The sequence below is a fragment of the Polyodon spathula genome, chromosome 1 (assembly GCF_017654505.1).
Source record: "Polyodon spathula isolate WHYD16114869_AA chromosome 1, ASM1765450v1, whole genome shotgun sequence".
Lineage (NCBI taxonomy): Eukaryota > Metazoa > Chordata > Actinopteri > Acipenseriformes > Polyodontidae > Polyodon > Polyodon spathula.
Window position 1 is genome coordinate 42828058 of NC_054534.1, and position 13509 is coordinate 42841566.

Sequence of the window (13509 nt, forward strand, 5' to 3'; positions counted from 1 at the left end):
TGTATGGTTATTAAACTGAGATAGCTACATTTCATTTTTAGATATCTCAAAATGCAATTAAGATATCTTCAAAATGGTTTATTTACAGATCTCAAATTAATTTTAAGATGTCTGCAAATGATTTACATACATCTCTAAATATTTAAAGATATCTTAAAATGCAATGCGAGATATCTCTAAATGATAATTTGGCTTGCCATTGTATTCCTCTCCCGTTACAGCTTCTGAAGTAGCACTCAATAAAATTTGAGGCTAGGTCTAAGAAATCCATATACAAGATTGAGAGATGCATACTTACTATATACCACATACTTGTCCACTTAGGATCATTGAAATACATGGGTTGAGGAGGGCTGTCTTTATAATCCCTTTTTATCCTTCTTTTAACCACCTGTTGCTCTATCCATTCCACCTGTCAAGAAAAACAAAATAAAATATTGCTGTAAGGATGATTTTAGCAATAAAATAATTTGCAGACTAGTGTCCAGTTCTCAGGACAGTCAGTTTTAAACCCTGGGTTCATATTAATAAGACTTTAGCGAACAAGTATACTGCAGTCCATCGCTTGCACAAAATGAAGTATGACTAACCATCTTTAAAATGTACAAGCACACCACATTGAAAAACGTATGATATACCACTGGGATATGGTATAATACACGTGTGTTACATTGAAGAAACCAAATGAAAACCACGAGCAGACCACAGCATTACCAGCAATGGCAACACAACCTACAACTAACATTGCAGAGTCTAGATACTGTGGTCATCTGGTACTGATGTGATACCATGTTTCTGCAACCATACTTGCAAACATTTGGAAGCTGTTCGCTTGGGAATTGGGGGGGGGGGGGGGGGGGGGTCGCGTGTTCCACGCATCATGCACAAAGGAGGGGTCACGTGCAAAAAACCCTCATTGTCATGTAATAGACGTATCAACTCAACTCAACACCACCCAACCAGCATGAGGCACAATTAAGCGTTCTTACCTTTGTATACCGGTAAGTTATATGTTCAACACCAGTGTGCAATGGTTCATACTACTGGTACGTCTAAAACTATCACTGTAGTAGTATTATATTGAAACAACTTTTTAATAACAGTAGTGTCAACACATCTTTTCTTTAGGGAGGACAGTCATAATATTACAATTTTTTTCTTTTTCTTTTTTCTTTTTAAACGATGAGAACTTTAGGTTGTTATTAGGGGTGGGTGCCGATATCGATATTTTGATATGATCTCAATACCATTCGAAATCAATAATAAATGTCTATATCGTGGTATCATGGGATTAAAAAAAAAATCATGTGCGCTCACAGAGAATTATTTTTTATAGCTAATACTGCTAAAAATACAAACACAATGTAATCAAGTTTATTTTATATTAAGATGCAACAAACCCTATACATTCCAATCATTGTCAGCCTCATAGGCAAACATCACACAAAGTATTATTGAACCATTTTATTCCATTAATTGGCATTTTTCTTTTTCCAAGAACCTGATTAACAAATGTCTTTCAAACATTCAATAGCTACAAATCAAGCAAAGCAAGAAATCCACAACCTTTGTACCTTCACCTGTTTCCTCTCACCGTCCAGGAAACTAAACCTTGTTTTCAAATAGTACATGCATCAAATAATTAAGAAACAGGATCATCTTTTTTAAAAGTGATACACACCTAAAAACAAACTTAACACAACAAAACATAATAAACAGGAAAAGCGGCTTAAATAACTATTCTCTAAAAAAACTAATGTAAGTCTCCACACCCTTGAGTTAATACTTTATGGAAGCACATTTGGCAGCAAATACAGCTGTGAGTCTGTTGGGTTAGGTCTCTACCAACTTTGCACACCTAGATTTGGCAATATTTAACCACCTTCTTCTTTACAAAACTGTTCAAGCTCTGTCAAGTTCCTTGGGGAGTACTGACTGACAGCAATCTTCAGGTCATGCCACACATTGTCGATTGGATTTAGGTCGGGGCTCTGACTGGGCCACTCAAGGACATTTACATTCTGGTTCCTTAGCCACTCCAGTGTAGCTTTGGCTGTGTGCTTTGGGTAGTTGTCATGCTGAAAGGTGAACTTCCATCCCAGTTTCAGCTTTCTTGCAGAGGGCAGCAAGTTTTCCTCAAGGACTTCCCTCTGTACTTTGCTCCATTCATTTTCCCTTCTATCCTGACAAGTGCCCCAGTCACCATAACGTGATGCTGCCACCACCATGCTTCACAGTAGGGATGGTGCTCTTAGGGTGATGCACTGTGTTGGGTTTGCGCCAAACATAAAGCTTTGCATTTAGGCCAAAAAGTTCAATTTTAGTTTCGTCAAACCACATAACTTTTTTCCACATGGCTAGGGAATCTCCTGAGTGTTTTTTTGCATACTTCAAACAAGATTCAATGTGGGCTTTCTTGAGTAATGGCTTCCTTCTTGCCACCCTACCCTACAGGCCAGATTTGTGGAGTGCTTGGGATATTGTTGTCACATGCACACTTTGACCAGTCTTGGCCATAAAAGCCTGTAGCTCTTGCAAAGTAGCCATTGGCCGCTTGGTAGCCTCTCTGATCAGTCTCCGTCTTGCTTGGTCATCCAGTTTGGAGGGACGGCCTGATCTAGGCAGGGTCTTGGTGGTGCCATACACCTTCCACTTCTTAATAATTGTCTTGACCCTGCTCCAAGGGATATTCAAGGCCTTTGATATTTTTTTATACCCATTCCCTGATCTGTGCCTTTCAACAACTTTGTCCCGGAGTTCTTTTGAAAGCAACTTGGTGCTCATGGTTGAGTCTTTGCTTTGAAATGCACTTCCCAGCAGAGGGAACCTACAGGAACTGCTGAATTTATCCTGAAATCATGTGAATCACTACAATTTAACACAGATGGAGGCCACTTAACTTGCTGTGTGATTTTGAAGGCGATTTTTATTTTTCTTCCATTCAGAACATGCTCACAAGATACCAAACGCTATTTCCATGCTGCATTAAGCACTATTGGGATTATTTTGAAATGTGCGCATGCATCAGTGATTTATTGCATTTTTTCCATGCGTTTACTTACACTATTATTAATGTATTTTTAAAATGTGAACTTTCGGTATTATAAATGAGATGTACTTTTAAAACACTAAAACACATCTCAAAATAATGCAACATTCAGCATAACACCCTACTTAATACTTTTAAATGTGGCGTGCGTTTACACGCAGAGAAGATTAAATTACTTCCGGTGAATAGTCTGTATGCAGTGAAGTATAGAAATATTCTGAGGTGGCTGATGATGGCATGGAATAGTAAAACAATATAACAAGACCTTGTTTTTCTCCATGGATATAAAGCACCACTATGTTAAAGTAAGTTGTTACTTTTCTTTTTAAATATCTGTTAACGTTGAAACGTATATATGTTTCATATTGTAATTGTGTTATTATATTTTTGTGTTTTGGAAGACTTCGATATTATCATAACTCTGGTCCCTGAAATAGAAACTGAACCATTATCTAATGGGTGTTTACCGCCTAAAGACCCCGAAACCTGAATAAGATACATCAAAGCTACTCAGCAGAGCTTGTGATGCAATCACACCCACCCCAGAGGGTATAAAGGCCTGCATGCACAGATCTCGGGGTAATTTTTCCCTCAAGCCTGCTGCAATCACAGGCGCAGCGACCTTGAAGATTAATGGTTACATTTCAATTTCAGGGAACCAGGGTTATGATAATAACCTAATGTTCCCTTTCAAGTACGGAATGTAACCCTTACCTAATGGGTGAGTATACCCAAGCCACCGCAAGGCACTACTGCTGAATGCTACCTTGAGCGTTACCATTAGGAATCCCAGTAACAAGTAAGTAGGGCAAAAGATTTGAGGGAGAAACTCACCTCTATGTCTAAGTGGTAAGGGTCGACCCAGAAACCTCCCTTAATATTCCAAAGCCAGGATTTTGTGGATCAACGACATTCAGTCTATAGAACCTAGTAACCTAGTTAAGCCTCCAGTGAGGAATAATATTCTTCATAGCTGAAATAGCTGCCAGATAGACCTTTAACATGGAGGGGGATTTCCCCTCGTCAAACAGGTCCTGCAAAAACTGCAGTATAACTGCCATAGGGCAGGTTGTGGGGTAAACATCCCGAGGCAGGCACCACGGCTGAAAGACACCCCACTTGTAGGGTGTCAATGACCCTATTGAACAGACCCAGATGGCTTAAATGCAGCTGTTTAGGAGCCAAACAGAGAGCTGTAGGCTAGATGGTTCAGGATGCCATAAGGTCCCCCACTTCTGACCGAGTACGTTGTGGCGCTTGGGCAGTCTTCATGGCTGGCCGCTCAGGAGCTGTATCAGGGCTGAAAACTAGTCTCCTGGGCCAATAAGAGGCTACTAAGAACACCTTGGCCTGGTCCTGCCTGATTTTCTTCAGACACAGCAGGAGCATGGCGAGTGGTGGGAAGGCATATAACAGTTGCCTCAGCCACTGGTGTGCCAAGGCATCTATCACAAGCAGATCCCCACCTCCTGTTATGGAGAACCAAAGGGGACTGTGGGTCGATTCCTGGGAGGCAAAGAGATCTATCTCTGCTCTCCTGAATCTTTGCCAAATGAGACTCACCACCTCTGGATGAAGCCTCCACTCTGAGGTGCTGAGAACTCCATTTGAGAGGAGGTCCGCCGCCCAGTTAATCAACCTGGGCAGGTGCACTGCCCGCAGTGACAGGTGGTTCTCGTGTGCCCAGAGCAAAAGCTTGCGGACTACGCGATGAAGACTGGGAGACCTGAGGTCGTCCTGGTGGTTTATGTAAGCGACCACTGTAGTGTTATCCTTACAGGCAAGCTCATGTCTCCCTGGAATCTCCTGCAAAAATTTCTGCCAAGCGGTGCCTCCATGCCATTCCACACAGTGCCTCAGCCCAGGCAGAATAAATCCGTGGTGATGACCTCCCTTCTGATGACGCTGCCCAGCACTACGCCTAGGCATAGATGGGCAAGCTGTGTCCATCAGACAGTGGCGAGACACTGTAAACAGGTAGCCACGGTTCAACGCGGGCTGAAAAACCCTGCTGTTGAAGCAGGGCAGGAGAGGGCGCATGCACAGGAGACCCAATGGAACGGTCTGCAAAGCTGCTGCCATCAAGCCCAGAAGCCTCTGAAACATCACTAGTGTGCGCTCCACTGAGTTGAAAAATCTCCAAACAGGCGACTATTCTCCATACTCATCCAACAGAGTGAACAGCACTGACCTGAAGTCCAAGCACACTCCCAGATCAGGCCGTCTGCGAATGTGTCAGCTAGCTCTTTGCACAATTCACAGACAGGCCCAAGTGATGAAGGTTGCCAGTGACGAGCTCTGTGCGGGCCTCTACCTGTCCTGGAGACTGGGTGCAAATGAGCCAGTCACCCAGGTAATTGAGCACTCTGATACCATTGAGTCTAAATGGGGCTAGGCCAGCCCTCACAAACAATAATGAGCTAATTTCTTTCTTACCCTATTAGAGGGCAGAAGGACTGTGAAACAAATGGGCTTTTATTGAGCAATAAAGAAACATTTATCCTTGCGTTTCAGTCGTGTTAAATTAACAGTAATTTAGGAGTGCCACTTCAATGTCTGCAACGATCTTACATTGAAAACACGCTTACACAGCAAAGGAAGGCTCTGTTTAAGACTTGTCAAATATTAAAACAGCAGGGTGGCAGGCCAGCTATGAAGTGGATGCCAGGCCAGCTGTGGAGAGCACTATAAGATAAGCATATTAAATAAAAAGCAAGCAGTCCTGGACTATTGTAAAGCAAATACCAGTAACTGTAAACACCAAAGAAAATAAGATTGTCAAGTTGTCGTTAAGGCAAAAGTATGTGTTAATTAACATTAGGCAGATAGACTACGTTTACAATTAGGCATGCTTAAAATTCAAAAGGTAGCGCACAGCACACAGTCACGCTAAAGAATCAAAAGGTGTAGTTAACATACTTATGTATGTCCACTCATTTGTCACTTCAAATATGTTCACAAAACAAACATTTAACTTCAAAGCTACAGTGTGCAGTGCAAACCATGAAAAACCGCATTTCTAGGTGAATAACATTAGAATAAAAGTCACTACATTTAAAAAATATATAAAACACTCAAATAATTGGCTTTACATAATCTCTGTAAGTAAGAAATTACTTAGCATCCAAAGTAGCACTATAGCATTAAAATGTTCAATACAAAAAAATGCCTGCAGTGTCTAAAAAAAATAAACCAGGGTGTTGACTCGTCAGAATCTGGTATTTAAAATTATTTTAAAATAATTTCTTTCGGGTAGGAAATTAATCCAAGCAACAATAAAGAAAGAAAACATGTTTTTCTCATTGGAAAGGGGTAAACTTTAAACAAAAAAGAATTCAGGATACCTACAGGACAAAAAATTCTCTTACACAAGTTTGAGCAAGTCAAGCCAGGCTTCATTAGGATTTAACATGGCTTCAGGGAGACTGACTGGGGCACCAGGGAGAATGCTCAAAAATGCAAGGACACCATACAAAAACATGTCCCACTTGAATTCATATATCTCTTGTGCAGTTGTGTAATTTTTTAGATAAACTATTTAGATTCCTGAAAACGATAATGGTGCCGTACACATACAGAACACAGATTTAACAGTACGTCCAGCTTTATTTCAATGCGAAACGCAATGTTATTTCAGTCATTCTGCACCAAATCATTATGGTGACTGAAAATATGGGCAATAAGAGTCTTAGCAGGAAGCTGGTCAAAAAATGATCCATTGATCTATTTTTTTCCCCACAAATGAAATGGCTGTTACAATCTCCTACTGTTAGATCCTTCGGATTCACGTCATAAAAAAAGGCTAATGTGATGCTACTAAGGATATAAACTGCTGATACTCAATATATATTGCAAATAACTGAAATTAGACTACTCAAATGCTAATATTATGAGGTCAAGATCAAGACAATTTTCAACAGTGCTTTCATAAATCTAACTTTATTAACATCATTAATCTAAAATAAGAGTTCTACAGAGGCTTAGTGTATTTTTTATGTAAAGTGCCACACAGTAATAGATATCTATTTAAACGTGTAAGAAATGTGTCTATTTTATTCATTGTTTTATTTATCGTGTCCATAACTGCATTCATTATCAGTCCTTAAAAACACCTTAACAACCTTTCCACTTCAGGAGGTGTGTAATTCAAGGTTGTTTCTAGTTGATGTTCAGTTAAGAGTTTAATGCAGTAAAACATTGAACAAGCATCCTAAACCATTATGACATTACTTTTGATTATCACAATATTAACAAAGGGCATGCACAGTGGAAAAGTCCAAAACATTTTTACAAACTCTAATTCTAGAGATAATGTGGGGGAGGGACCCACAGGCTTTTAACTGTGCATACACTCAGAGATTGAATATATTGAGAAGGACTTGATGTCAAACTTTGTTTCTTTTAATATTGCTTCACACACAAGTTGACTGTGTTCTCCCCACCCCTTAATCAAACTCCAGGGTCCCGATCACAACAATACACTTAAATGAGAGTAGCAAACACTGGATGCAGTGTGGCTTTCGGACCCTCCCCCTCAGACACCATGGAAAGCCCTTTCAAATGAAGCAGCAAGGTAAGGGACACCTTTTAAAAGTCATCAAAATGGCATATCCTTGCTTCTCGCTGTTTAAATTTAGAAGCATCTTATCTAATTTTAAGTGTGAGCATATGAAAGTCTGGAATGCATCAAACTGCTAATGTCAGGAATCATATTCTTTACACTCTGTAAATGCTAAACAGTCAAATACATTTTTGAACCATGTGCTAATAAGAAAACCTAACAGGCCACAATTATTTCTAAGTGGTACCAGCGCCTATCCAAACAGGGAATTCCCTATTAACTTGGTATTTGCCTCTTCTTCCAAAAGCCACAAGAAAAATCAGGGTTTTGAGAAATAATTTCAGACACCATCAGACATTTCACAAAACAGCAGGGGAATCTCAAGTTGGATGCAAGTTAATTATTACTTAATTAAAAGTGCTGTAGAACTTGACCAGCTGACGAAACACACCTACATGTTTAAGATCAATTATCTGAACTTTACGAAAGCAGCTCCCACATTTATGCTGTGCAGTCATCAAGTGAACAATGTCCTAGCACTCTCAATTACCCTCAGCAATATGTAAAAATATGTAAGCTTTTTCAATTAGGTCAGAATGCAACTTGTTAAATGTACATTAAAAGTAGCCTTCATTTACTGACATGCTATAAGAAATGTCAAGCAAGAGATGCTCGATCCAATCGATGATAAATTAAAGTAGAACAGTAGTGTGAGAAATTAACTTTTTTTGTGCAACCTGTACTAAAAAAAAAAAAAAAGTTTTAGTTTTTCTTGGCACCATTATTAAAAAAAAATATTTACTCAATTACATTATTCTCAAAGAAGAGTCATTCTCCTCTCTTTCACCTCTAGCACTAATTATGGTAAGGGCCAAAACAATGCACCTGAATAAAAGCATGCAGTGAGTATGCTGGGCTCTCTCACATGGATTTACCTTTAATGGCTTAGTTGCGAGTGTCTTGTTTTTCTGCAATTTCTTAATCTATGTGGTTTTCACTGCAGCTCTCTAAAACAAAAACTCCAGCTGTTTGAAATCCAATCACACTTCCCTGTACAACTTTGTTCTCCACATTACATGAAACTAGCAATTATTTATTTCTTAGCAGACACCCTTATCCAGGGAGACTTACAATTGTTACAAAATATCACAGTACAAAGTATTACATTATGAAATGTCACATTGTAAAAGTATCACATTTCAGAATATCACATTACAGAGTATCATATTACAGATAAGAGCAGTTGTAAAGTACAATCAAATCAATAGCAAAAAGATTAAATTCAAATAAGAGTAAAAAATAGAGAATACAGTAAATAATTACATGTAAGAGCGGGTTTGACTAAGAGCAGTTAAACTTATAGTAAAAATATTTGCTTATATGAGTAAAGTCCAGTATGAGCATGTAGTAAGTGTGATGACAGAATGAGAGTGATTTCAAGGAAGAGCAATTGCAAAAAAAACATGAATATGGATACATATAAGAGTAAAGTCAAAAGCAAGATTTAGGAAGTACTGGTGGGCAGTTGACATGCTATGTCATTTTTGATGTCCTGACAAAAAATGAGTAATACAGAAGAAAACTAGAAGTCCTGAGCAAGGTTGTGAAACATGAAACACAAACATTTCTACTTAAATGACTAAAAAATGAAATTCTTCTGGTATAATTCCACACATTTTTACTTTGTTATAGAAAGACATAAAGCTGATCTAAGTTACTTCCAAATAGTACCAGTTTAATAAGTTTTATCCCTTAAACTCCTATCCTCTGATGTGACAACAGATTGTGTTTAAAAACTGGGCTTGTATTGAGAAGTCATTGAACCAGGGAGTACAGAAGACATTGGGAGGACCACATGCTGTGAGGAAGAGGAGAGATTTATTCTCAGAAATATCTAAATAATTCCACTTTCTGATACCCTTCTCACTGTGTGTCAACTTCATGTCCTTTGGTGCGACGCCCCAAAAAATGATATAATAAGAAATTATCAGCTAAAATTATATGATCAAACAAAATAGACTATAGAATACCTTCAAGATAATTGGATTGTGTGGGTGACTGTAATGAGGCCTGTCAATAATCAGAATATATTCCTCTGGTGTGACAAATCTTGAGCATCACAAATATCTTCTTTTTTGAATCAGAATAATTATATATTAATTTGGTTCCTTATTTAAAAAAAAAAAAGAGAAAATCAAATGTTGCTTTGCCGTGTCTGATGCAGAGCGGTACGAGCCAACATCAGCAGCAGTTTGATTTATTTTTTTGTTTTTTTAATCAGTATTAAATCGTACAATTAAGGCCATATAGCGAGGATGTAAATAGTATATGTACACTCAGCTGACGGTTTGGACCCGAGACTGCTGCTGCACTCGGTACAATAAGTTACAAGCAAGCACCATACATTTAAAATAAAATTACCGGTACATTTTATTAACCACATTAAATAAATGAAAACAGCGATGTTAGCATGCTACGTGCTAAATCTGATTCAGTGAAATTAGCTATCACATTCAATTTCTTTTTTTTCCTGGGTAGGGAAATAACGTTAACGATAACAACAAGATAACAAAATGTGAATATTGGTGAGCAGAGTAGTGTAGCTTGTAATTGCAGTTTATAACTTTGTTTAAAAAATTATAGCCTTCAATTTATAAAAGTGTAAACTTTGGCTGTCATAGTGTCCATTTTACCCTTCGTTTCACTGAGCAGACACGTGACATATACCAGAGCGCTGACTAGATAGGATTGCTTGAGTTGTCAGGGGTGTTACACAGGGCAATCCTCGCGGGATTTGGTCACCCCGGAAATCACTCAAGCATTACCAATAAAAAACATTGATCCTTCTAAACTTGTTTTACTAGGATGATCTGTGAGCAGAATCTCAATTGAGAAACTGCTGCCTGATTGAACCACAGAACATTATCTTGTTAGAGTAAAAAATTGGATTGCCTGTCGGCCAAGCAGCCAAAGAAAAACACATTGTTATGGGTTATTAAATTTTTCTCTTTTTTTCTCTGAAATCTTTTACAGATATCAAGAAAAAAAACAAGGGAGAAATTCCTACATTTGGACAGAGGACAAGGGCAGAAGCAGAAATTTAGGAAGAAATGGAGAAGTGCCAAAGCGAGAAGACAAAAGGAGAGAGACCTAAATGCTCTACTGGAACTGACCCCTCCATCTCCGGAAATCCCATTACAGGAATCATGCTTTAGATCTAGCTTTAGAAGTGGAAATTGGAGATCCAGGTCGTAATGGCATAAATGAGCCAAGAGCATCATCATCTAAGCCCAAACCTCCAAAACAAACAACGGAAAGTAAACTGATGAAAATAATGAGAAGACGGGAGAAGGAAAAGGAAGCATTGAAAAAAAGAGTAAACTTGAAAAACAGAAGGCCGAAAGATAAAAAAAAAAACACTTAAATGAGCACCAAGCAAAAAAGAGGAGTGAAAAACTTCCATCTAAAGTGAGTGAAAAGTATAAGCCTAGGTCATCAAAAAACAATGCCAATGAAAAAAAACACAGAGTAGAAGCCTTCATATCAAGAGATGAAAACAGTCGACTTCTCCCTGGCACAAAAGACACTGCTGGAAGGAAACAAAAATCAAAGACGCATCTTTTCCAGTCTCTTCAAGAGCTTTATGCAGAGTATAGTCAAGAGTTTGGTGGTAGGCTTTCCATTTCCTACAGACAATTTGTCAGATATTGACCTTGCTAAATCACTGAAGTGAAGAACCATGATCGCAACACATGCGTCTGTTGCCAACATGAGAACATATGCCTCACTGTTGATAGACTGGCTCGGAAGAGCATCTTACTGACAAAAACGCATACAAACCCTTCTCTCAAACATAACATGCAACAGAGGACAAAAAATGCATGGACAATGAAGTTCAAGCAAAATATCAGAGCCACAGCCATCCCGTCGCTCTGCCAAGCTTACAAACGTTTATTGGGTACTACTCAATCAGATGTAATTATCACCAAGTGAGACCTCATCGTGGTCTATAAATTACTGATGCCTCTTTTAGGTCCTTTAGATAGAATGTTTACAGTTTTGTAAGAAATTAATTCAATACATGAATTAATCAATACTGATATTCAAAGTTCATTGCACTTGACTTCAAATAGAAGAAAATGGGCTGGTTTTTATAAGTGATTTTTGGTTCTTATACTGTTTAGAAAATAAGTTGTAATCAGATGTTTCATAAATTGATGTTAAACTTTCAAAAAAACACAATTCTCATTATCTTATGTCCTTTGTAGAGGCAGTCAAAAATGCCCCAAACCATGTAAATTGTTGACTGAGTCACCTCGTTGGTTGACAAAGATGTACAACTGAATATTATCATAACATACTGATGATTTCATGGATCTATGGAGAGTTTGCCAGAAACTACCAAAACTGTGGCTGTTTCTCTGACAAAAAAGCACTTGTGCTTGAATATTACACCTGAAAAACAAGCTTCTTTCACTATATTGGAATTAAAAGCATAATTCATATAGAAAATGCACCAGATACAAACTGGAAATCATCACCATTATACTAATATTACATATTTAACACTCTTTTAATGAAAATTAAACTGGAACAAATATATTTTCATGAATTATAGACTCAATACCATGTTACTCAATGTGTTTTCTTATCAATTTAAAAAAGAAATATTATTTTGATTTTGAAACCCTTATTTGGAAAGTGCCCTGGTACAGTTAGGTGCCATATAGTCCCGTATAGTCGAGAGTTGTGAGGTTTCCAGATGCTGCCTGAACAGGTGTGTCTTGAGGAGCATGTGTAATATGCACATCCAGCAACACTGCTAGCACAGCTGCCAAAGGATTCTGAATTTACTAGTCAGAGCCAAATGACACCTTTACAGAACACAAACACTGGTGCAATCTTACAGGTCAAAAAAAGTACAGTCATAAATCTATGAAGCAAGGGTGGGGAATATCTTCCGATGGAGGGGACAACAACATTTTACTGTTATACTTTGCCTGTTTTTGTTTTCTTTTTCCAGTACCTTTGTTCTGTTGCTAAAAAAAACTCTGAATTGTGGAAGTCTAGCACATACACATTTAAAAATGCATACCTCTAAACCTCAAACCAAAACTATATACTCACATATAATTTATATATATAATTCACAAACCCTCAGTCACACACACAGTAACAAACATACTTAAATTAATGCAACATCATTATTAATTTACACTGCTTTTGTCTACAGAGACAGCCCACTAAAAACATATATCTTACAGCTGACAATCAATAAAGAATATAGTGAAAAATAATTCAGATTTCAAAGTTTCACACCTTATGAATCAAACATTTTAAATAAGTTAAATATTGTCATTTTAATAACTCTGCATCTCAAAAATTAGAGTACCTTTGTGCAGTGTCTGCTAAATAATGCACTAATTTACACTAGACGATATTATGATAAACATTATAGATTTAAATTGATAGAAATTATGCAAACAATTGTGTCATCAGTTTGCATGATGCCTCTTAAGATTGAGGGGCTTGAATCTGAGGAGTACGACCAAAGCAGAACATGTGAGGGGCCATAAGAGACATCTTTCTTTGTAACTCTCTTGGTGCATGAGGTCTGACGTACAAGGACTAAAATTTTGCCAAGTATGTTTAGACCAGGGGCACCACCGCCATGGGGGCCAAGAGGCTATGCCCCCACACACACATTTCCGACAGGGGGTGGGGGGAGTATATGGTTTGGCCCCTGTACTTTTACTCTGAAAAAATAAAGCTGCCTACATACGGAGGTATGAACATAACAGTTTCTTAGCAGGATCTGAAACAAAACAGTCCTAGGTCAGATTGAATCTACCGATCTGCAAACAGAAACTTGATTATACACATCAAAGTTTGCACTTTT

The 13509-nt window shown here is 38.1% G+C and overlaps 1 protein-coding gene across 2 annotated transcripts in view; it reads right to left on the minus strand.

Annotated features, from left to right (window-relative positions):
* Positions 1-13509, minus strand: part of LOC121318956 (proprotein convertase subtilisin/kexin type 5-like) — a 213500-nt gene that overhangs the window by 187136 nt on the left and 12855 nt on the right. For both annotated transcript variants that reach the window (XM_041256193.1, XM_041256183.1), the window contains exon 3: positions 299-412. In XM_041256193.1, the coding sequence (XP_041112127.1) occupies positions 299-412 (114 nt within the window). The remainder of the gene's footprint in view (positions 1-298; positions 413-13509) is intronic.